We start from the raw sequence: 26,599 nt of genomic DNA on the forward strand, positions 1-26,599 counted from the left end.
ACGGTTAGCATCAGAGCTACTTCTGGTTTACGATTTTCAAAATAAAGGTACGTAGTTAATTGTAATATAATAATGTCAATTTAAGGTCCACTTATTCACTTGTGGAGATTTCAGTTGTATCCCACTGTTTTTACCAGTAGATGAAACTGAAAAAAATATTTAATATTATTATTATTATTTTTTCTAAATAACATCATATCATGCCTTAAGGTGTTTACATTTCTCTGACAATTTGTCAGTTGTACTGTGTGTTAATACTGCTGTTGTTTTCATTGTATCTTGTGAAGTGTGTTGAGACCATAGACCACAGTTTATGGTTGAGAGACTTTCATGTGAAAATTCTGATGACTGCGGCAAATTTGTTTGGTGATAAATATATAGAATAATGCTCAATATTAATCAGTTATTATTATGTATTGGCAGAATCAGTTTCATACTGTAAGCTTGTCATTTATCATTTTAACTGTACAAGTTACAGATTAAATTAGATTTTTGGTAGATCACAGGGGTTTCAAAAATCATGTGTTCTTAAGATGATTTAACATATTTTTTTACTCTCATTTGGTCTCTAATTAGTAAATATCCAATATATTTATACATGCCCATAGAACCATTTTTTTCATTCAATAATCACTGTAGTTACTGTTTAGTTAGTTAATTAATAACTTGACAAAGGCAGGGTATTTGGAGATATTGAATATTTGGGACCTCTGCAGTGCTTCATAAACCGGAAATGGTTGTGCAGATGATTTTATCTGGCTTGACAAGTGGATGCAAGAAGCCACGTCACGTTACAGAGAGCCATCTAGAGGTTAAAAAAAAAAAAAAAAGAAAGAAAAAACCTATTCAGTGGAAACAGATGAGTTCCTCTAATCCCACAAAGTATTATGGTTTTAAGTTGCTTTTTTCTGGCTTTCAGATGTGAATGTCCTGAGATTGTAAGAGACTTCACAGTATAAAATTATTTATGTACGTTTTCCTTTTACACTGGGTTGCATTTTTTATTTTGGTGAATTCCTTACTATTAACTCACAAACATACTAAATGATAATGCAGTTTTTTTTCTACTAACCTTGGAATCAATATTATTTTTATTCTATTTCAGTGATGCAGGTAATGATTATTTTCATTATAAATTACTTTTTCCGACTGATCCATTAATGGCTTTGTCTTTGAAAATGCTGGTAAATAGTGAAGGTTGCTGGCTATAATTTCCCTGAGGCTAAGATGATGTGCTCATATTGCTTGTTTTATTTGACCGACAGTCCAGATGTGACAAAGAAAAACATCATCTCATCACATTTGAGAAGCTTTGACCAGAAAGTGTTTGGAATTTTTGCTTGAAAAATGTAATAATCTTCATGATTTTTCTTCTATCAGTTTTACACAGCTGTCATCTTCTTGGTAAATGTACGGTAAAAATCTGGCTATTATAAACACTTAAACGAGAATGTTAATCTGTATCTGGAAAAAAAAAAAAAAAAAAAAAAATCACATTCAGTGAGCGGGTTTCACTGAGACAGAGTACAGCTTTATTAAAGTCAAACTTCAGGCATGACTGAACTCTTCAAACTCAACTTTAGAATGAAAAAGGACAGAATCAATATTCTCAAATAAAAAGACAGTCATGTACAAAAAGAGTGTCGTCTCAACAGTCACACACATTTAGAAGCAGAATTGTACAAGCAAAAAGAGCACGCCACAGTAACATGATTCTATGCAAGTTCAATGCAAACTATTTACAAGTTCTTCAACAATATGCAGTATGCAATAACACAGGCTGAACAGTAATCAACATGGTATTTTGTGTTCATCCACGTTTTACTTGAAGCAACACCACGAGAGATAGATATGACCCCAGTTAGAGTTACTGTAAGCAATTTTACTACAAGTAAAAAGATGATGAGTGCTTATGAGGGTGAATTTATTTATTTATTCCAACACTATTTCTCCTCTGACAGCATGTCAGTTAAAAACTTAATGACAGTCGGCAACATTGCACAAAAACCAAAAGACGTCACGGTGAACAGAAACATACCCTTTGACATAAGGAAGTGAGGGGGTGTTGGGGGGGGTCAGTGGGTGGTGGTGGCAGGGTGGGTGGGGGTCCATCCTAAATTTAATTTTATAAAAAAAAATTATGAGCAAATTCCTGCACACTTAGAAAAATCAGATGTATGAAAGGGTCACTTAAATGAGGACAAACATGCTGTCTTCTCAAAATAAAGACATGGGCACTATACGGAGAGTAAACCAACAAAACACATACATCATAGTATTTTAAGTGAATGAAACGATGCGTGCGGGAACACTTAAAGTAGGCGTACGTAATACTGCTGTTGTATCAGCTGAGAAGGGGCAGAAGAGGACAAACTGGCACAAAGTAATTCATGATCATGCGATCTGCAGTTGCAAAAAAAAATAAAAAATAAAATGAAGGCTATTCGGTTTTACAGAATCTCTGTGCAATATTAAAAAAAAAAAAGATAAAAGGAACATCGATAAAAACAAACAGCATTAGAATTAGGCATTTAAAGAATCTCCAGCTGATCACAGAAGTGGATTCGACCAGTGTCTAATGTTGGAAGCATGCATTTCAGCTGAACAACAGTCACCCTGAAAAGACAAAGAAGGAAGGAAAGGAAAAGAAAAATGGCTTTAAGACCAGTTTTGTCATCACAACTCAGACATTTTTTCTGAAGCCACAAACACAAGAGTCGAGGATGCCTGCAGTCTGATAATCACACGAGTCTTATGTAAAAAAAAAAAGCATCAATAAATAAAAATAAAAAAAATCATAAAATTCAAGTTTAGACACGCAGACCTTTGAGTATTCAAATAAAAAGTGTCTTAATTATGCACCTACCTGATAAAGAATAATGAATGGATAATAATAAAAAGAGTTTGGCAAGATTTAGGAGCAAAGCTGCACAAAGAAATCAGCAAGCTTAGTCTTTTGTCAGGAATCAATAAAAAAAGGTCTGGGAAACGGATTCATAAAAAGGGTCAAAGATTATAGAAAGAAAAGAGAAGAGGAGCTGCAGAAAAGCCAGAAAATTTAATGTGTAATTTACAGACATTTAATGGCATTAAGAACACAGAGTCTCAGGGTCCAAGCCTTTTTCTGCCTTCTTTATCCAATAAACTGCCTGTATTTGTGCATATTTGTTTTGTGTACTGACGATTCTCTCCACTCAGAAATTTGCTAATTATTACTTTCCTTCAGCGTTTGACCTTCACTGTGCTGAATGATGTATGTGCAGAGTCTAGATGGATGGTTTTAAACAAATCTGCTGAAGGTTGACTTTAAAATGTGAAAGTACGAGATGATTTTGGGACGTCACTAACTGTTTGGAGGTCAAATATGTGTTTTACACAAATGTGATGTGCACACTTAAAAACCTCCAGTGCACGTACGCTGAAAAATTGACTTTTCAGTGAAGTAAAATCTTATGCCTATCTTTTGAAGTGAAGAATATTTGCATATTAATAATTTCTGGATTGTTCTATGAGAGCGAAGGAGTGGCTGTAATTTTAACAGGGTAATTGAACTTATATCAAACACACATTATTCCAATCGGAGTATTTGCATATGTCTTAAAACATGTCTGGAATTTTCTTACTTTTCTGCATTCAATGGCTTCCCTTCCTCTTTGTCTTTCTTTAGGCTTTTGGCCTCATGATTTATAGTCAGTTTATTAGGTACACCTAGCTAAAACTAATATGGTCTGATACAACAGTCCTGCAATAAATCCTCCCTTCATGAAGGTCACAATGTTCAGTTTTCATTGAACATGTTTTAGAGAAGTGTTGATTCAAGGAGGATGCGGTTTGTACTGTGTTACATCAGAGAGGTTCACACCTGTTAATACAACACAATGCATTCACAAACTACAGCCTTCAAAACCATCCTAAAACTGAAATCAACAGATTTCTAAAATATGTTCAACAAAAACTGAACCCTATCACCTTCATAAAAAGGGAGGATTTATTGCGAGACTGTTGTATTACCTTGCATTCATGTTAGCTAGGTGTGTATAAACTGACAACAGAGCGTATCCACTATACACAATGAAAGCGACCCTAAATGAACTGAAATGATTTGGAAGCATTGGCACTGTTTCACCCTGTGGCTCGGCTTTAAACACAGACTACCACGTGAGGCTTAAGAAATAAAAAAACAAAACTAAAAAAATCTTCTTATAGAAGAAAAGAAAAAAACACAAACAAACAGCCGTGTAACCAGGGAAAAATCACGAGCAAAATGCTGAGGCATGAATACAGAAAAAGCTTCCTCCTGTGATGATCACTTGAGTCCAGGCTACAACAGCAACAAAAACCGCTTTGAAACTGAAACTTTACATTCCAATATTGAACTGCTTCACACTGCTTTTAACACCAACTACAGTGAGTCACGATACAGGTCGATGAGCAGCGGCTGTTACCAAATGTGGAATCATTACACCAAATGTAAAAAACCTATGCAATGACTAGATACAGATAGAATATGTAAAACTCCCCATGTTTTTTAAATAGTCTATTTCACTTACAACGTGGTGGAGAGGGAGACAAATTACTGTACTGGTGTTTGAAAAAGAAATTGGTATAAAATGTGGTGCAATAAATACAAAAAAATTGGATTTGACAGATGAGTGATTAAAAACACTGTACAGAAGTTTGTATTTGTACATTATACCGGACTGGACTGTTGTTATACCATTATGTCTTTATATAAAGCCCAGCCTTGAGGATGTTCTCCAGGTGGAAAATGAAGAAGTGCCCCTCGAGGACACTGAGGACTTTTTTGTACGAAGCCAGGCTGGCAGTCATTTCTACTTGTGGCAAAAAACAAAGAAAAAAACACAAAAAAAAGAACAGCTTTTAGGCCACTTTCCTCAAAAAAACCACGCAGAGCACTCACCACGTTTCTGACCGAGAGGAAAAAAAGTTACAACACAGTTTAAATCCCGACGTTACTACAAGAAGAAGAGGTATCCATTTTGAAACACTTGTCATATGTTCTTTTGATATACATTTCTGTATATGTATGACCTAGCTAAATTGTGTAGCGACAAGCCGCGTGAAAGTGCTTTTCAGAAAAGTTTGGCAAAACAACAAACGGAAGAAGAAGAAAAAGAAAAAAAGAAAGGAACAAAAAGAAAAACAAGCTTTGAAGCGGTCACAGTACACAACGTTACTGAAATAGACTGCATCTGGGCAGTAGTTCCTACAGCCAGAGTCAAACTTAAGGCTGGTTAACAATACTTTAAGACAGCACCAGTGATCACAAGCTGGGCTCCTCCATCTACAATACAAATTACAGTAACTGTTCGGAGGAAATGTGAAAACAGAACTTTTATCGAAAAAGAAAATAAAAAGGATCTGTCTTGTTGTTTAAAAAAGCGTTTCCTTCTTCCAGGAACAACCAGAGAGGCGAGGCTCCGTCCCTCCTGATCTTTAAGTACTTTACAATATTATGAGCCAATTATGTACACAATGGCAAGTGAGACTGGCAATATGAAAATCACAAGTACTTCTGTAATGTCATACCATTACACTATATACCATTATATTTCACCTTAATAGGACTATTTTCACAAGGAGGTCTGCGTAATGCTTAACACCTAAACAAACAAACATAATACACCACTCACCGAGATGAAGTGAGAGAATCTGTCTGTAAACATTAACAAACATAGATACTGTATATAATTATATTCATCTATACCCATAAGTATATTAAAACCATGTTTAAGGAAGGTTGGAATGTAGTGTGATCCTGAAAAAATTGCACAAAAATCGGTCATTCTCCGCCCTCCTTTTCTCCGAGAGGAAGAAGAGATAAATACGATGACAGGTCACGTCAGGAGTGATGGAGGAAGGCTGGCTTGTTTCCGTGAAGCCATCCTGTGTTTGAGATGCTGATCACAGCTTACAGCAGGTAAACAAGGAGAGGAGCAGCGTGGTGGTGGAGAGGTTGAGCTTTACATCTCCTCCTCCTCTTTCACTGCACTACCTCTCCCTCCACGTCACCCTGTGAGTTCTTCAAAGTGCCGGTAACTGACGACGTGACAACACTTAAAATTTCCACAGCTGTAAAAAAAAAACCAAACAAAAAAAAAACCCAAACAAAAAAAGGAACATAATGAGGTGGTCTGGGCCCCTCCGATGGGCGCAGGCGAGCTGTAGAGACCGTTAGTGATGGTGTTTTATGGCAATAGAGAAGGGAAAATGGCGCACAATGATGCCCGGTCACTTCCCGTGCCGACACTCCAGTCGCTCTGCGGTGTTCATCGGTGTGTCTCGGCTCTGAGTAGCAGCCATCGCACTGGTCAAAAAGCGCTGTATTCCCTTTTGTAGTGCACTGCTTCAGGTCAGAAGTGGATGGGAGCCCAGGAGGCCGACGGGAGCGCACTTTACAGGGAATGAGGTATTGAGGGAGCTGAGGCGTCACTCTGCGGCCTGCTGGCCCGGTTCCGGCTCCGGCTCCTCTTTGACCCTGACGGGGCTCAGAGTGGACCGCCGCGGCTGAGTTGAGCTGGAGGTGGAGCCCAGGGGACTGATGGGATTGTGACTGGAGCAACAGGGGCGGCCTTCCAGGGAGGAGGCGTTGAGTGCCCCCGCCTCGTGGTCCCCGCAGAACGAGCGAGGGCAGAAATCACAGAGCGACGAAGCTGGGGCACCGCAGACGCTGCAGTCATGCCACGGACATTCCCAACGTCCTGCAGACAGGAAAGGAGGTGATTGAGGATCAGAGCAGTGATTGTACTTGTAGTAATAGATCCTGACGTATCAGTACTGACTCAGGATCAATACTGATGAAGCAGTGCTTTTGCATCATCTCAGAACATAAGAAATATTTATTATCAGCAAGATTTGACATCTATAGATTTTAATGGATACACACACACACACACACACACACACACACACACACACACACACACACACACACACACACACACAAGCTCATTTTGTCATTACCATATGGCGGCTTAGTGAGGTTGAGACACAGCAGGTGGTATGCTTTCGGACAGTCCTTCCTGTCACACATCACCAGCTCTCCTCCTTCTCCACAGCAAAAACAGAAGTACTCGTGTGTGTGTTTGCCCTCCGGCCGCAGCTTCCGCTTCTTCGGCTTTAGCTTGGCGTTCCTGGCCTTCTCCTCTTTCTCCATCACCACGGCACTCTGGAGGATTATAGAAAAACAAAATGTTCATCAGATACAGCCTCTATGCCAGGATTACTCTCAGGTTTGGAAGCAGAACTGGGTTCAGGGTGCTGAGAGGTGAATGTTCTCACCATTGGCTGCACCCCGAGGAATCCAGAGCAGTTGTCTGATCCGCAGTGACAGGACGTTCTCCTGTTGCCCACACAGTGCAGGTTGTAGTTGAACGTCAGCTCTGTGCCTGCAGGAAACCCAGGGACAAAACTCACATCATACAGATCATCGAGCTTGCTCCGAGTGCATGTAACATATACGTGGGAGTGTAACGGGAACATGTGTGAGCACGTGTTTCATGTTTCCGTGTGAACTCACCAGACTCGATGTCACAGAGGGCAAAGAGACCGATGCGAACGTCTCCGTTTACCGTCCACTTCTGGGTTTCACAGTTTGGGCTGCAGCTGTGGTTCATAAACCGAGATGAGTTTCCTTTTGGGCCGGCGTCTATCACGCGATCCTGTGAGGTGAGACATATATCAAGTCACCCGGGGTTTAGAAAATGCCTGGTGGAGGTCTCTCCTCTGAACAGTGTTTATCAGTGTCTGGGATGTTACCTTGGTGAGGGTGAGCATGTAGAAGTTGGTCACATGATTTTCATGGGCGCGTTTGATACGTTGCTGGCACTCCTCTGAGTCTATCACCTCTCCCACGTATTCTGTCACAAGGTCACCCTGAAGAAAACAACAAACATCACATTTGTCCATTGTTTCAGCCATCACACAGACCCTCACCCTTCAAAGACTTTAGAAATCAAGGACTATTCAACAGGGATTTCAGAGCCATTTCCAAAGTTAAATGAAATCACCCGGAGAAAGCCACAGTGAAGTTCTGTGTATTGACAAGAAAAGGAGGATCCAGACAGGTGAAGGCCAGCCTGGGACCTTTATCGCATGTCCTTCACCTCTCTGCTCTGTCTACTGTCACTCACCTAATAACAGGAAGAAAATCTGAAACACAAGCTCTTAGTTTGAATGAGCATCTTTCTCACTAACATTTAGTCTCTTTCACACAAGCTCAAACCTTAAATCACAAGTTTTCTGCTTTTGAATGTCACTTTGTTCCGAGTCCTCCAGTAGAGCACGTTTTTGTGATTCACATTTTGATTCTCGGTCCAGACGTCCTTAAGAATTGCTTCTACATAATTCATAAGTCTTTCCAATACAACACATTGAAGGAAATCTTGTCCCCATACCATGTGGTAAGAAGCACAAGTTGACTTATCGGCAGACGCTATTTTTTTTGTTACATGTCTTGTATATGATCAGGCCGTGTCATGCGTTATTTTCCCCGCAGTAACTGTGTTTACATTCTTTCATTTATTTTTACTTCTACTACTTATTTATAGATCTAGAGTTAGATCCAAGTAATGTAGACCTTTATTTCACCGCGTCTTGTTACTGAATGAGAAACTACTGCCGCTTATGTTCATTCATTCACAAAGATTGTAACGAGCAGGTCTGTAGTGTAAGTGACTTGTTACTCTCTAGACTATTTAGAGCACTGAGAATATTGAGAGGAACAAGTAGGAGAAAACACAAGCGGCAAATCATTATTCTTACAGTCCTCGTGTGGTGTCTCCATCAATGATGTAGACCAAATGTGTAGTTACACTTTTGAGGAGGCGCATGTCAGTTACACTTGCTGCCTCCACGCGTGGCCGCTGTAGGTGAGCCGTAGTCCCTTAACGCAGGAGTATAAATCCAGCTTTACTGTGACATGTTGATGCTGTTTTGGGTGAAAGGATTGGACACACACCTTCCTGAGAGCCTGGTTGGTCCTGAGGCCCCAGCCACGGCCGTCTGTCTTTATCACCTCTGTCTCTGCGTACAGCCGCTTGGAGAAACACTGGTTCTCACAGTTGTCTCCTGCAGGACACACCTGACAACAACAACATGAAGGTATTAAGTTAAGAGGTGCAGGACTGTTAAAGAACGTAGCTAAATGAACAATTACAAATACTGACCTGTGGATGACACTCGTACTGCAGCATGCGGTTGAGACACTGGGAGTCAAGGCTGCATGGGTGCTCATCTGTTGGTCTGCAGTTGCATCGTGGGATTTCTGACAAGTCAGCTACGTGTACCTGCACTTTCCCCACTGGTTTGTTGGACTGGCACAAGAAAACACACCCATAGAATAAGTAAAAACGCTGAATACTTACTGAATAAAAGTTAAATTTAGACAGTTTTTGGGTTATTTTTAAGGGAGATATTCAAATGACAGTACCTTGATGAATTTGTACGGTGGAGGTTTGCGAGAGTTGCGTTCTTGTTCTAGAGCCTCCCTGCTTTCCCTCTGTGCCTTGAGCTCCTGAAACCGCCGGGCTGCTTCTTCCAGAGCTAAAACACAACAACATCTCAGAAATGTATCTTTCCTACAGCTTGACAGGATGAAACCCCAACAGATGTTTAAAGCAGGAGGAAACTTTCTTGGAAGAAATTACCTTTCTTGAAGGTTTTGTTGATGTTGATCTGACCCGTGACAAAGTTCTTGTCATTCTCTACGTAGGGGAAGACGCGGCCCTGGTTGATCCAGTAGTAGTCGTGGGAGCCAAAGAAAAACACAGGGAAGTCACCGATGTCGTGGCGAAGGCTCTGGATGTTTGATGGCACCAAGCGAGGGTTGCAGATCTCCGCTGGCCACCACCTGCGAGGGAACACGATATTGTTCACGAGGAAAAGGTAAGAAGATGAAAGACATGTCAGGACAGAGGGAGAGTGTATGAAGAATAACTATTGAAGTGACATCCAATGTACATAGGTGTCCAAACTTTGCAAATATTTACTTTGCCTTTAATTTTTTTTTTCTGATTGACAATTTGAGAGTCTGTCTAAAGAAACAAAACTCCTCAAGCTCAGAGCTCATGTCTGTTAAACGCCGACCTAGAAGATCTACATGTATGCTGGCTGTTTTTCAACAATTTGTTTCAGTATTTCCTGAATACCCCCATCTAGAGTATCACATCACATCCTGTTTCAGTGTGAGGTGAAACTCAAGTTCGTTGCACTGAACTTCAAGGATAAGAGAAGTGATATTTTATACTTTTGTTGATTTCAACTAATGCTATGAAAAGACCAAAACCACCATACATTAGCCTGTCCCCAGCCTGTCTGTGCTTCTCAGCCAAAAACGCATTTGTTCCTACTGAAGACATAAAATAAAAACACATAAAACAGGTCACAAATATATAGTTCAATGATTAAACAGTCTAACTAATTTCCTAATACAGGTGGGCACTGTCTTTCTCAGCTTTACATTTGCTGGGGGGCTATTTTCAGCAGAGGATTAGTCCACGCCTGGTGCTGCAGTGAGAGTTCATGTTCATTGTAATAAAGGAACATGTCACTTAGTACACTGAACCTTGCTGATGTGTTTTTAATGGAGCTCGATGGAACAGAGGAATAAGTTACTTATCAAGTCTTTGTTAGTTTTAGTCTTTTCATGGGATTTTATTGTTAACAAGAAAAATATAGAATATCACCAGACTTATCTTTTAAATGTATCTGACAGTTGCACAACCTTCAGCAGTCTATACTAAGTGCTCTCTGCGTACCTGTAGTTGCCCAGTTTGACCCAGACAATCTGTTTGTAGTGAGGTTTCTTCCCTGCCCTGCAATCACTGCAGGACCACGCGCCCTCCGGCATCTCCATCTCCAAACACTCCGGGTGGAAGGAAGCTGGGCATGAGTCGCAGCACAGCAACTTGCCTCCTACATTTGTATGGATGTAAACATGTTTGTGTGTGTGTTTGTGTGCGTGTTTGTGTGTGTGTGTGTGTGTGTGTGTGTATGTGTATGTGTATGTGTGCATGCATTGTGGGAAATGGGTATGCAAAGAGAGGAGGAGTGTATGGTTAGGTGATGCACCTTAAAACCTGGACAAACTCTGAATCTCATTTGCAGACAAGCCTAAAAAAAGTATGAATATTAAACTGAAGCTGAACCTACAATACAGCATCACGTCATGTTTTTTAAACATTTAGAACGCTATGAAAATAGTGTCCTTGTGGTGGACAATACTTTAATTTAAAGCCTCTAGAATAACATCTGGCCTTTATTCTGAAACATGAGAAGGAATGAAGGAGACCTCTGCATGTGATTCTCAGGTCGGTTACAACTTTTACTACAGCAGTTACAGCATGTCTGGCAATCAGATTCAGAGCACTGTACCAAGACCAGTCTACGGGAAATACATGCGGCAGCGCGGGAATAAAATCAGCCAGCGAGTTAGCAATGAATCAGTGTTATACTCAAGTAACAAATTACTGGCAAAAAGCAGGCATGCAGTCCTGCCAGTAAAGCAAACTTTTCCCATCACACATATCACATCCTGCAGAGACCAGCTTGCATGGAATCATGTACTTTTACAATATTGCAATTTACTGAATGTTTTTTTCTTTTTCTTTAATGAAATATAGCACTAACATCACAACTTTAAACAGCAATTAATTATAATTAACAAATCTAATCCTGATTGGAATTATGTTCCATTCAAGGCAGGTCAAAGCTCAAGAAAATGAGGTAAGCCAAGTAAAGGTAAGCCTTTCATCTGAAAGTTTCAGTCAAAAATAAAAATTGACTTGCAGTCAGCATAAAGAGGTGAGGCTGATCAAGGCAGTTCAAATCAAAAAACAAGCCCAGAGTGCTGAAGCAGAGAAGCAGTGCGCCTCCAGCAGCGAAAAGCTCCGCAAACCACAGACAGAACCTGAGCTAATCCAGAGCATCCTGCATCAGGTTTAATGACCAATTATATTTTCCCAGCAGGGACATTTTATTCATTGAAACTTAAAAGAACTTTTGATTTTATGTTGTTTATAGCAGCTTTATTAGAAAGATATATATCCAGATTAACTGTCCATGCACAGTGCAAACAAATCGCACAATGGGCCTCGTGCAAGAACCACTCATATGAACAGATTTGTTCTATGAGGCACATACGAGTGACTTTAGAGAACCTGTCGCCTTTTCTTGGATACACATGAAATTTGTTCGTCGTTCAGATTTGTCGTACAAGTCGTGTACAAACAGCTTGTCGTTCTCCACAGGAAGAAAAAAACAGTTGTTTGACTTTCAGAATCATAATGAAATCATAAGAATGAGAATCATTATGGTTATTGCTTGTTTGATAGTTTTAGAAAATCCTTTGCTACACTAGCAGCAATATTACCTGAATAATATCTATCTCCATCGTGTCACAGCCCACTGACCGCCTCCCATCTGAGGTCATGGATCACTTTGCTTTAGCAAGATGTTTTTGAGCATCTAACTTAATGTCAAAGTCCTTCTTTGAACGCAGAGGTTCATTCTTGGCCTTGGGAGCAAATTACAGAGATAAAAGTTGGGAACTTGGGGTTCACTTCCAATGTAACGTCACAATGGACACCAACAGAGACAGGGGTCATATTACCAACTCTTGTTGTGTGACCCAGGTCCTGTACTCGGATTATATGATGACACCTAGGTAAGTTCCAAATGCTGAAGAAGACCATGGCCACTGAAATAGCTCAGTAAGTAAAACTTGAGTTTATAATTTTTATCAGTACAGCGCTGCTCTGGTGACACATCGCAGGCAGTTGTATTAATATTAGCACTACTGACATTGCTAAAACGTGGTCTGTTCTTTTCTGCTGATTTCCAGTATTAGGACTTGGAAGCTTTTCTTTTCCCTCTTGAATAAAAGTTGCCCACGAATGAAGTGCAGCAGACAGACAGCCTTATACAGTGGTTTGGGGGCATCACTTATGCTAATGATGATGCAGTGAACAGGTGAGATTAAAAAGGCCTTTTTCACAGCACACATTTTAACTTGTCATTGCAGGAAAAGCGTAGGTGTTTCTAATAACCTTAAAAATGGCCCTGGGTACTTCTCAATTCTCTTAACTGCATCCACGTTTCCCTCGCTTGTGTCTTTTCCTTGAGTCTTAGTCGCTCCCACTGAAGACGCAAGGAGAGATGCAAGGAAAACATGCGAGGAGACAGGAAAGAAGGAAATATGTTTTTAAGAGAAATGAAACGTCCTTTCCTTCTGATGACATCAGCACGGCGGAGTATTTATTAGCCATGCCGTTCAGCTAAGTGTCTCATGTGTCCTCACTCATGGCTCCTCAGAGATCCTTCCTTGCTCCTCACTCCTCAGAGCAGGAATAAGAGATTTGGGACGGCTTTCAAGCGAGGATCCAGGAATAAGGAAAGATCAAATGAGGGAATCGGGATGTAACAGTTTTTTCTATTCCAAGCGTCCCAGTAAGCCATGACAGTGTCACAGTGACGCACAATACCAGGACCCTGGGACTGAAGCATCTTAAATTAATTTTGTTATTTAGACCTGTGCTTTTCCTCTTGTGATCTGTCAGAGTGTCTGTGAAAAAGGACAGTTTATAGCAATTTAAGTTTTGGCAAATCCTTCTTCTCATATGCCCAAAAAAAAAAGAAAGAAAAAAAAGAGCGGTTTGGGATGAGAATACAAAGATGTTCTTGCATGAGGCCCACTGTTTTCTGTTAATGTGTTAGGGAACTTGGCTGAGGTTATTTTGCACAACTCTGCATTGAAATTAACTGCATGTTTAACCAGTTAATTAACTCACTGCACCTCAAGGCTTTGAAATGAAAGATGCGTACAAAAGGGAAACTAAATCAGAACGGGAGCAGGCACAACACAAACACAGACCAGTGGGACAATGGAGAAAGAGAAAAACTGTTCAGTTACCTTTCCCAACATTCTTTTTGGTAGCTGACGAAGGAGAGGGAATCATAGGTAATTTCAACTCAGCACGATTTGACTCAGTCAGAAGGTAGTGGGACTTATAGGCATATGAACTTAATATGGTGTCAGTAAGGTCTTGCACTAACAGCCCTACACAAGACACACAGGAAGAGACGGGGGTGAGCCGCAGTCAAACTCGAAATTACCCAAAATTTCACAAAAAGAGAAAGAACACACAGTCTCACGCACAAACACACACACACGTGCACACACACACACACACACACACACACACTCACACACTGTTTTAACACAAGAAAGTAACAAGTAAAACAAAGTTTGTCCCAACACAAAGAGGCCAAACAGTGCACTCAACTTATTGTTTAACAGACAAAACATCAGATGTATACTGGTTCAGAGTCAGTAAACTCGTCACCATCCAGAGCAATCTTTGAAGCGGAGTGCACTGTAACAGCCTGGATCATTCATAGTATTAGTATCGTGATGGAAAACAAACATTACATTTCACAGCACTGCTATTCATGAACAACAATGCCAAACATGAAACATGTAATATTAAAGATTAAATATCCAATATACGTAAAAGGGAAATATGTGACGCTTCTGTTTTCACTCATGAGATGTTGCTGCAACTTTGACTGTATCAAGGAAAATGGTTATAATCTACAATCATGGAGGGTGGTCAGGTCCTGTTGATGCTCCAATGTGACGTGCAAGTACAAAATCCCTACTCTCGTTGTTTGTCATTATACTGAAGTCAGAGGGTGGTGGAAGCAAAATTAAGAATTTCTGTGTTTGTGTCAGTGCCGTCTGTTCAGGGTCACTGCTGAATCTCAGCTGTCGGAGAGGAAGGCCGTTAGTGTGTACTGCTATGAGAGCTTACCTCTGGCACACAGGAAGCACCAGCCCACATTGACAGGGGAGGTGAGGAGGCCGTTCCTCTTGGCACTGCCATGGCTGCTGCAGATCATGATGTGATGGGTGAGGGCGACACTACCCGCCGCCACGCAGCTGTCTCCTGTGTGATAGGCCAACGGGCAGCGGATACAACGCATCAGACGACCTGGACGGGAAGCAGAGCAGAGGGAAAAAAGACTCAGTGAGTCACAGTTTTTGTGAACCGTTCACTCTGTCACGAGTCATGTAGCTGTGTGACAGTACAGCACACATAGAGCTGAGAAAAGGATCACTCCTTTCATTCCAGTTTTTTGTAATGAATTAGGTCAAATTCCTTTACGGGCTCCAGTTGTAATTAAAGAAAATCAGAAGGAAAGAATACAACCACTTGGTGCTTTTTTTCTAGTAGCTAATCAAGACTTCAGGTATTAAAATGTTATTTTTCTTTAACAACTAAATAATACTAAACACGGTTCGACATTGAACATTTGCACTTGATGGTAGTGGTTCTCAACCTCAGGGTCCAAAGGGTCACAAGATTAATCTGGAGGTTGTGAGATGTTTAATGGAGTTGAAAAGAAGAAAAGATTTTTCTTTTATGGGCCTCACACAGTTATTTAAATGAAACCATGTGAGAGGCTTAGAGGGGAAATGTCTCGTTGGTGGAGCGGCTAATAACTCATAGACAACGGCAACATTTTTTATAAAAACATAAAAAGTTTTTTGGATCGTAAAGACAAAAACAACCATGATCATCTCCTACAACAGACTCTAACATCATTTGCTGAGGGATTTTATTTGAGATGAGTTCCTGGAGGATTTTAAGAAGTAATTTCCTAAAACCTAAGTTTTAGGTTTTGTTTACTTCTTTATCCCCATGCAGTGCTTTTTAATATGGTCAGAATCAGACTCAGCATTAATCCTGCCTGGTGTCACACGTACAAAGAGTAGGTGATGGTGTCATGGCTGATTTTTGGTGACATTTTTGGCACCTTAGCACTTGAGGTTCATTTTTAAAACCACAAGATACTTGCACAATGATGCAAACACAGTGTATTTCTTCTCCTTTTCAGATGGTATATTTCCAGCAGGATATTGCACCATCATCTAAAGGCACTTTCAGGAACATGGAAATTACTTTATTTTTCTCCACTGGTCGACGGCCTCCAGGTGCCCCTCACCTCAGAACCACCTTCATGAACACATTAAGTTTGGGGTGGAACAGGACATTTGTAACAAGACTGAGTCATCAAATACTCTGCAGGAAATGCAGCAAGATTTCAGTCGAGAGTTTCCTCCGAAAGTATCACCTTTTTTGTCATCTGGTTCTCAATCTAATATCTCTCAAAAAAAGACACAGTGTCTTTTTTCTTCCTCTTACATATTGTGTAAGAGGAAGTGTAGACTTGACCCGTTGCTCTTCTTATTATTTGAGCTTATTTCGATTGCCACTGGTCAATAACATCAGCTAGAGGCCAAAAATATAATGGAAAACTAAACTTTTCATACATTTTCTTCACGCTCTGCTGATGTAGCACTGGCTCGCTGCCACACAGCTTCCACCGCAGACTCAAACAGGAAATCAAAGAAGCTAAAAAACAAAGTAGAAACTGTTTTACCTTTACTGGCTCGTTGCAGGTCTCTCTCCAGGCAGCAGGTAGCGCAGCTGTGATGAGGGCAGCAGAAGCCTCCGTCCGAACTGATAGTGGTGCCCGGGAGTTTGCGGACACAATCCTCGTGGTAGTAACAACCACATCCCAACACAGAGCAGCGTGTCACCTCCTGGCCCACCGTTTTACAGCTGAAACATGGATGATTGCCTAGAAAAAGGATGACAGAGAATCTCTGATTGTAGAGAACCAAATACAACAAACATGATGGTGAAGATGTAGTTTATTTACTCCGATTTTCTCACCATTTCTACATTCCAAACAGGTGAATCTGCCTTCAGGTAGGGACGTCAGACCAAGACACTCCAAGTGAAACTGTCTGTTGCAGTCACCTTCACACACAACCAAACCCTCTCCATACACCTCACAGATCTACACGGAGAGAAAGATGAATAGATCATGATATGAACTCAATACCGGCGGAAGAAATACAGTTTAACAGAGATGGATCATGAGCAGCGCTGACCTGGCAGACCGTGTCTCTCTTGCCAGTGCTGCTGTCCTGTCGGGACAAGCCAGAGTCCACAGACTGAGTATCTGAAGCGTCTGCATCTGCTGCTGCCGGACTATCAAGACTCTTCCCGAATAAACCCTGTGATATGAAGAAAAGAGCAAGTGCGTTTTTTTGTTTTGTGTGAAGAAACCCAGTCGTATAGAGAAACAAACACACCAAATGTAAGCTACTGAGTTTTTACAAGTGCGTAGATATTCAGACTAGTCCACGGTGTGATCAGGGCAGCAATAAATTATTCTTCTTATTATTAATTAATGTGTCGATTATATTCTTGATTAACTGATTGATAGTTTGGATCGGGTGGCTGTGGCTCAGGAGTTAGAGCAGGTCGTCCACTAAGCGGAAGGTCGGCGGTTCGATTCCCAGCTCCTCCAGTGCGCATGTTGAGTGTCCTTGGGCAAGATACTGAACCCCAAACATGTATCATCAGTGTGTATAAGCACTATATATGTGTAGAAAACCACTGTATGAATGTGTGTGTGACATGTCAGCAGTCAAAAATACCCGTTATAAGTTCCACTAAGATTTTTAAAAAAAATGAAAATAATAAGATATTCACATCAGAGAAGCTGCAAGCACTGAATTTTTGCTTTACAAAAACACTTTAAACACTAAATCAATGATCGAAATCGTTAGTGATTCATTTTTTAATCTGTGGACTCATCATTTTCAGGCCGAGTTGTGACTATGTGATACAAAAAGAAAGTCTTGCACGTTGCTGAAAATGCATAAATAAAAAACACAAATAGTGTTTTCCTGTTTGAGTGTGTGGGTATCTTCTGTACATGTTTCCTAAGCCTACCTGTGGATCGTTGAGACCTCTGGAGTCAGAATCAGACGTGTCTCTGTACTGAGATGAAGCCATTTCCACATCTGTTGACGCTCTGCTTCGCTTCTTCAGAGGCTTGCAGGCATCCGAGATCTCACTGGCACCTAGAGGATCACACAGGGGGGTAGTCAAAAAGATGAAATTCAGTTTTTAGAAGTACATGGATTTCCCACCACAGAGGTTTACAGGAGGCATGAGAGAAGGATCCCCTACCTTTCTGTGAGCCTGTCCTCATTGTGGTTTCAGGAGCCATCTCCGCCTGTGAGGAGGTTAAACATGGATGTCTAGGTTACAGTGGCGCTCGTTCTGATTCAGGTGGTAGCAGGTTAGTTGGCTATGTTCACTTCAGTGGATGAGAGTGTGTTGACGCGCAGAGGGCTCCAGCAAAAAACCCTCAGGCTTGTTTGGGGAAAGTTGAATCTAACTCAACTTTGTCACAATGCAACACAATGTTATATAATGTTCCAGCACACAACAGATCATTTCACTGACAACTGACACGTTTCTAGTGTTGCAAAATCCTATCTCATAATATTACACCCCTGTGTAATGTGTCTTTGTAGTGTTTAGTGTTTTGTTTCACAGATACCGGAGATATGCACAAAGCCCCTTGTATTTTTTTAGTTTTACTTATTTATTATATTTTGGAATATTTTGGTGTATTTGGAATATATTTGATAGCTGACAGTGTGGAAGAAAAAAGACAACTGTAGAGGGAACATGGAGAGAGAGAAGGGTATGAAATGCAACAAAGGTTGCAATTGTATCTGCCTTAACCAGAGGCCACACCCGTGTGTTTTCTTTTTAATACAGTGCTAGTTTTGGTCTGAAGACCGTCTTATCTGAGGGGGACGGATACCTGTTCCTTTTTGGTTTTCTTCTTAGGGACGGGATCGCTGCCTCTCTCTGACTCAGACCTGCTCCGGACTGATCTTCGCTGCAGCTTTCTCTCTTGAGAACCTGAAAACGTATAGAAATGTTGAGCTGCATCTCTTACAGTGTCATTCTACACGTCAAATATTCATCGTGTCTGTTTTACTAACCCTGTGGACTACTGTGGTGCGATCCAGGGGAGGAGGTCGGCTGCATTCCTCCCTCCTCGCTCCTCCGACTGGCAGGGGAGCCTCTTCTCTCATCCCTGTCCTCCCCCTCTTCCTCTCCTTCGTCCCCATCTTCCTCCTCCTCTGGACTAGGCTCAGGTTTAGCTCTGCTGTCCTGCTGAAAGCATCAACATCTGACTATCTTCTTACAGGATAACACGGTCACATGTACATTTTTCTGTCTGAAAAAGTTACACCAACCTCAGGAGAGCAGTATCCAAGGTCAGGCTGCCTGGCTTCTCTCTCCACCCTCTCCTCCTTTTCTTCTTCTTCTTTTTCTTTTTTCGGAGACGGAATTGCTTTTTTCTGCAGCAGAGGCCAGTCACACTTTGTGATCTCCACATTCAGCCTCTTCATGGTGATGGAGAGAGGCAGCAGCTTTCTCGCAGCTGCTGTTTTCCAGGCCCTGACTGGCGGCGGTGAGTCCTGCCGTGCTCGTGCGTCACAACCAGCATTCTGTTTTGGGGAGCTGGCCTTACGCTGGTCCCCCCTCTGGTTCTTCTCTTCACTTGAGGCCTGGGAGTTTGTGTTGTCTTCTGTGTTTGAAACACTACACTGTCTGCGTGGCAGCTGCCTTCGCGGTGGCAGCTCTCTCTCTGGTGACTTCACTCCTCCATCTTCCTTCTTACTGATTGAGCCGCTGGAGCGCCGGTTTCGTCTCTCAGCTCTGATGTTGGGTTTCTTGTTCGGCGGGGCTTCATTTGGGTCGGGGTCAACGTAGATGAAAGTGTAGTTGTCAATTCGCTCCTGCCGCGTCATCAGGAAGGCATCCTCTGCGTGGCCTACACCTACCTCCCACTGAGAGCGCTCCCGCTGAGGGATAGGCTTCAGAAGCTGGAGAAGAAAAGATACGAAAATGATGAACATCATTTCTAAATACAATCCATCTCAGTGTCATTCATGGCATTCCTGATGGTTTAAAAGAAAGAAAAAAACAAAGAGTTTATAATCCAAAAGACATGCATGGGATAAATTAGAAGCAATGGCATCATCAACAAAAAGCCAGTTAATGGTAGTAAATGATTTTCTCCCAGATTTTATGTCCCACGGATCCAAAAATTGTCTTGTAAAGCGGAAAGTTCAGAATATAATTCCAATGATACAAACTTAAGAAAAAGAAATAAAAATAAAATACTGACTATTCTTAATAAGTTTAAATTTGAATCTCAGATTCTAAACATTGAAACTAAAAAGTGTTTGCACTGCATATGATAGTTTTATAATAAAGTTTTCACCTGTTCAACACTGAGTCAAATTCCTGATTTTGGTCTATATAAATAATAAAAACTAAAAATAACAGCCTACGTTACGTTCTTTATTACGAAGACCCGATTGCATAAAATTATTCACTGCATACATGTCAATCACATGAAGTCAATTCTAAACATAAATCTTAACTTTGATTGAGTGCCTCTTGGCCTACATAGTATCTTTATATTGGATCAGTCTGCCAAAATTTCTAAGACGCATTTGTACGTACTTTATGTCTCTCTACAGGGTTTGTGGTCTTGCGCAGAGTCTCGGACTGAAGGTCATCGAACTGTTTCTTCCCTTGGTACATGACAATCCTCTTCTCATGGATCCATGCTCGCTCAGCAACGCTGCCAAAGAACTGGACGTGATACTCCCTGTGACCTGCACGGCAACAGAGAAAGTCAGTGAAATGAGCTGCGGCGTGAAAGAAAACAGGCAGATTTAGAGAGTTAAACGTTTTTTTTTTTTTTTTTAAATGGACCTGTTCATTACCTCTGGTGTTGATACGAGTGTGGACCTTCATCTGCGGGTCAGAGGAGACCATGCAGGGCCACCAGGGGTAGGTGCCCACCTTGGACCACACCAGGTCTCCTATCACAAACTCCTTACAGAAGCCCGTCTCTTGGATCACTGATGGATGATGGACCTTCGGAACCTAAACATGAACATGAACATGAACAAATCACCGATTTCAAAATCCAAACAATGACAAGTACGTTTCCAAAAGAACTGAAACTGCTACAGAGTGAACAGTCCCGCTCTTGCCTTTGGTGTCTTTGGTTCAGCTTTGATAACCGTCTTCTGAGGCTTCTCTGTCTGGGCCGGGGGTGCTTCTGTTGGCTGGGGCTGGACGTGGGTGTCCTCTGTCTGGCCCGTTGTACCTGCCTGTGTTTGGCTCTGGTCCAGGCTCTGTTCCTGGACCTGCTGCTGCAGCCTCGCACTCTTTTTCCTCTTCTCCTTCTTCCTCTCATGTCTGCGCTGCATCTGAGCGGCCTCGTTCTTCTGAGACTCCTTCTGAAGATTAGAAAATAGAAAAAGGGAAAACAGCAGTGAGGAGACATCAGTTAACTTTTTTTTTTTTTTGCTGTTTCCATAAAGTCAACTCAAAAATGGATCTGTCTGTCTGCAGAAATAAAATCTTCCTCAGATTTCCACTTCTTAAGTGCTGTTAATATGCTGATCATCACACAGTGAAACCACGCTATATAAATTTTAATAGGACATATTAAACTTATATTTAGTGTGTAATATAGTTTTTCAATATACTCTGCCAAGTACTTTTTATGCGAGGTATGATATTGTCTGTATCTCGAGCTGAAACAACAATTTTGATAAACCAAAGTAGGAAACCTTCACATTTAAGTCATTTTTCAAGGAAAATTTGTTTCCTACTTTTCATGGTCTTACATAACAATTAACTAAATATTTTTGTGTTAAGAACTATCATTTGGACAAGACAAGCTATTTCGGACTTCAGGAACATGACAGATAATTTGGCTGTTTATTTGAGTGAATCAAACCTGACCACGGTGTCGTCAGTGTTTGATACAGACCTGTGTGTATGTGTGTGTGTGTGTGTGTGTGTGTGTGTGTGTGTGTGTGTGTGTGTGTGTGTGTAACCAGCTTGAACATGCATGCATTACCTGCAGCTCCTGCAGTAGGTCTCCACACAGCGCAGATTCAAACAGCTCTTTTCCATTCTGATACGTCTTTATGATCTTCAGCTTGATCTCCGGAGAGCTGGTTTTCTTCAGCACCCCACCAGGGGTGATGGACGGGGCGTGAGAGGGCTGAGAAGAGGGAGTACTGTCCACAAGTGAGGGGGGAGGACTGGAGGAAGGCAGGTGTAATGGAGGAGGAGGGGGGAGTGTGTGGGTCATGATGTGTGGCGTCTGGGACAGATGGTGCTGGGAAGGCAGTGGCGGTGGGGGTGGACTCTGTGGGTGCGAGTGGGTTTGTATATGAGGTGGGTTTGAGTGGAAATGGTGCGCGTGGTGGTGGTGATGGGGGTGATGATGATGGTGGTGGAGGTGCGGGTGATGTGTGGGCAGCGGAGGAGAAACAGGAGACAAAGGTCGCTCCTGGAGGCCTGGGCCTCTCAGGACCGTCCCTTCCCCTGGCATGAGACCGTGCTCGCCGTAGCTCCGTATGGCCCCATAGCCGTTAGCCGAGCCGTTAGGGAACTGCGAGTACATGGAAAACTTGGCCTGCGGCTCATACATGCCCAGACCAGGCGGGAAGCCATTGGAGACCTGCTGCATGTCCTCCGAGGCTGACGGCGGGTAAGAGAACTCTGCATCCAGGGCAGCATCGTAGGAGGGTCCACCATCCTCGCCCGGGTCACTACCGGTGTCGCAGGTGCCTTCCTGTCTGATGTTGGCTGAGTCAATGAGCTGAGGGGGTTGCTGAATTGTATTTCCCATGATCCCTTGCATGAAAGAGAAGGAGAAATCCATTGTTGGGCTCCTGCATCCTTAACTGTCTTTTTCTTTGACTGGACCTGTTGACAGATGTGTAATTAAATGAGACACATGTAGGCTGTGTTTTCAAAACTGATGCTGACAAATCATCCAAATACCTTGTTAAAGTTCAAGTCATTTATCCTTCACAATGAAATTATATAACATGTAGAACCAGCTTGACATTGCATATATCAGACTCCCTGCATAACAACCCCCCCCCCAACTCCCTGCTGCTCTCTATGCATGGTGTATATATTGGTTTGTTTTATTCTCCATTAGGTACAGTGCATACTGCAGACTACACATATCAGCTTCATAATACTTTACCCAGAGGCCCAGAAACCTACCAGTGCTCCTATTCTGGGAGATTATCCTGCCTCTGGTTTGCAGTGTGTCAGTTGCTTTGTGGTAATGTGATTAAACATACTGTAAATGTATTTAGGAATATGCACCTTGTAGACATAACATAATCTGAATTTTTTTTTTTGATTGAATACAGCCAGGGATCTTAGCTGCTTCTTTTGTGTCTGCATCTAGGCTGTTTAACTGTCGCCTAAAGGAAGAAAAATCTAAAAGATTAATCCTAAAAAAAAAAATCTAGCACCTGCCTTTACCATTTCATCTAATATTATGCTTTAGTGGTGCATATTTGCAAACACATTTGCATGTGTGGCAAACAAAAGAACAGCCAAGGCTCCGGAGCAGGATCACACTTTGTCTGGCAGGTAATCCAGCCTGGATGCTCTGAGGAATCATAAGATATTATGTGACATGCAGCACCATCCTGAGCCTGAGAATACACCAAGTATTATTCCAATCTAACCTCAGCTCCTAATAAACGTAGGAGCTGAAATGATTAGTAGATTGACTGAACAATTTTGTCATAATCACAATCATCACTTCAGTAGTATTTCAAATCAAACTGGCAAAAAGAATCACTGGTTATTATATATTATATCACTGGTTGTTATATTTTCTTTTAGTTTTCTATAATAGTAAACAGAACATGTCTGAGTTGTGGACTGATGTGGTCGAAACTAGCAATGAAATTATGTCGACTTTGGGAATATGAGGGAATTTTAAAAAAGGATTTTGCACTATTTCATAGACCAAGAGATTAATCGATCAATTGAAATAATCTGCAGATTTATCAACAATAAAAAAATAACTGTTAGTCGGAGCCGTGATAAACTCATAGGGCTGTCTGAATGTAAGACACCAGTGGACAGTAAGTGGACTTTAATGGTCAAACTCTTTCCAACAACAGGACAAATCCTCAGCCAACATCACCATCAATTATTTTAAACTTGCCCTCAAAACACAAAACAAACTCCAGGCAGCTGTACTTATTGACTGAGATGTTTTGCAGGCTCCTCTTTGATAGCAATTAATTATCTGTGCACTGCCTCTTTTCACAAGCTATAGATCAATTTGTGTTTTTAATTTCATCAACACAAACACATGGTGGCCTGCTATCACAGCAAAACAAAGAGCAGCCACCGGTGGCTGCTTTGCCCTCTTATACTTGACACTTTTAATATTTATAATGATGCATTAATCAGGTTAAAAGTGATGTTCACAGTGAACGGACTAATCCACTGATTGTGGTGTACATTTGTGGACAAACTCAGGCTGCCCAGCATTGGGAAAGGTGGAAAACGGTGATGTAAACATCCATAAAGTGTCAACTAACAGGCACAGGCCACTTATATCGACATGTGATATTATTTTTAAGATCACACCCGGTTCCCTAAATATGAATGCCTTGTTAAAACCGAGTGGTTATGTTTAAAAAACGACTGCGCAGACAAAAAAAATGTTTCATGAATGATCTTATAGCTTTCTGCGATGTTAGCCTAAAGCTACCTGACATCAAAGGGGACTGTGTTGAAAAGACGTGAACCGTTTTCAACCGTTAGACAACAACCACGAAACGGGGATACGACCGTTTGTCTTTTGGCCCACATGGAAAACCGTTTCCAGTTACCGTTTATCCATTTATATCCATCACAACATGTAAGAAGATGAAAAAGGGGAGAGCTAATGTTGGCTAGGCTAACGTTCATTTGCCAATATGGCTGCCTTTGCCCCTTTAAATCAAATTGTCTGGCGTGATTATACCTCCATCACTGGCGGGTTTGGAGGAAAATGTGCCTGAAAATAAGCAACCGAAAACGGTCCGTGTGGAGACAGAAGAGGGGGGGGGGGAGAAGATAGCAACATGCATCGACAGCGGCAGCAGCTATGGCAAACACGCTTATCGCTAAAAGAGGAGAGAGCAGAAGGAGCAGCACAGATTTTGATGCCGAGTCGAGAGATGCAGGGAAATTACAAAAAAAAAAATGTCAGTACCTTCAGCGTGTCCCATTCTAAACACATACACCAGCCAGCAACGTTTCCTCGTTTAATCTATAGGGGGAAAAATGAGAAAAATAAAAAAAATAATCCTGTACTATTGATAAAGCGCAGGCCTTTCCTTTTCGTTTTAACGCAATTCTCTACACAGAGGAGGAGGGGGTGTTACGCTATCTGGTCGCTACCCAATCCCAAAGCTTGGCTCTTCCTCAATGTAGGGACTGGAGCATTTAGTGAAAACCCTGCTAGAGACAGATATGTTCAATTCTCGCTCCCCCTCCTGTGTGCAGTCTTCATAGTAACGATAATAATAATAATAATAATAATAATAATAACGATCTCTAGCTCCCTCTTCCTCTGCTTTAACAAAAGCACCCTTGCTTTCTAAGTCTAGGCCTGGTCGGTCTTCAGCTCAGCGCCAAATCGTACAGATTCACACTGGACTGAAGGGGTCAACAGGAGCACTCCGGGATGTGTAGTTTACTTCAGACAGCGCATACTTTATTAGGAAGGAGTGTGTGTGTGTGTGTTTAAAAAAAAAAACAAAAAAAAAAAGAGGGGTGGGGGGTGTCAAATGTAGAGGCCAGTATTAAAAGTCACGCCTACACTAAAAGGGAAGAGGAAATGCATGAGGTTGAGAAGTACACCGACACAACAGCGTCAAAGAGGATTTTAATAGTCATCGTGATATTCATGGATAAATATTGTGAACAGAATTAAATAATTGTTTTGATTTTTTCCCACCCTGATGCACCACAATCTCTGATTGAGTTTAATACGCCTCCTCGCCTGATCTGTATCAAAGAGGGGTGGAAATACACAAACATCTCACTCTATCTTCGTTTACTACTTCTGTGTTAGATCTAATCAACAATAAGTGATAGGAATATATAATAAGAATCCAGGGAACCAAACCTCCACCAAATATGCTCAGGTTCGCAATAAATGCTAAATGTATAAATATGGTGGTTTGCATCAAAATCTTTACATAAATTCAAATACAAGTACATTATGTAATAATAAACTGCATCATGTCGAGATGTGTTTCTTCTATTTAGTCTACCCTGTCAGTGAGAGCTGGCTGAATAACAAGACCATCTATCAGTATAATGCAATACGGTTCAACAACACCACAACCTCCAATTCTCCAAAATAATCATGAAACTGTACCAACACCTCGCTAAAACAATTTCCATAAAATTAAATCCTACTAAATATGACTTTGTAACATCCAGTAATAGTGAATAATTTTCATCTCAAACACAGATAAGTGGCGGTCTAACAGATATAGCCTGCTAATAATACTATTTTCTAAGGCAACAGCATAATAAACAACGGTTTCATTCAAGCATAAATGAAACTATGCAGTTGCCCACTGTCCACCATCATTTTCCATTGCAGGAGGAAGATTGTGAAAATAATATTTTGTCGAGCTTTTCAGCGTTTTTCTTATAATCCGTTGTAAAGTAAATTATTTGATTTTCTAAATCAAACAGACTGAATTCATATAATTTATTTTAAATTCAGGATAATGGGCAGATTAAGAGAAAATGATAAAAGGTCCCCCACT

General features: G+C 41.3%; 1 protein-coding gene across 1 annotated transcript; it reads right to left on the minus strand.

Moving 5' to 3' along the window:
* Nucleotides 1-1,509: 1,509 nt before the first annotated feature.
* Nucleotides 1,510-25,512, minus strand: nsd3 (nuclear receptor binding SET domain protein 3). The gene is made up of 25 exons (XM_023414490.2): nt 25,027-25,512; nt 21,856-22,712; nt 20,978-21,226; nt 20,705-20,867; nt 20,439-20,593; nt 19,160-19,792; nt 18,902-19,073; nt 18,718-18,818; nt 18,072-18,117; nt 17,832-17,962; nt 16,982-17,107; nt 16,761-16,887; nt 16,465-16,665; nt 14,832-15,011; nt 13,931-14,077; nt 10,779-10,935; nt 9,669-9,871; nt 9,452-9,564; nt 9,189-9,335; nt 8,981-9,103; nt 7,780-7,896; nt 7,541-7,682; nt 7,303-7,409; nt 6,985-7,189; nt 1,510-6,722 (listed from the first exon to the last, which is right to left on the minus strand). Exons 2-25 carry the CDS (start codon nt 22,666-22,668, stop codon nt 6,451-6,453), a joined length of 4,830 nt encoding a protein of 1,609 aa, XP_023270258.1. The 5' UTR covers nt 22,669-22,712; nt 25,027-25,512; the 3' UTR covers nt 1,510-6,450.
* Nucleotides 25,513-26,599: the final 1,087 nt, after the last annotated feature.

Source organism: Seriola lalandi, unplaced genomic scaffold (genome assembly GCF_002814215.2).
Source record: "Seriola lalandi dorsalis isolate HSWRI2012SDOR001 ecotype SW California unplaced genomic scaffold, Sedor1 jcf7180002054529, whole genome shotgun sequence".
NCBI lineage: Eukaryota > Metazoa > Chordata > Actinopteri > Carangiformes > Carangidae > Seriola > Seriola lalandi.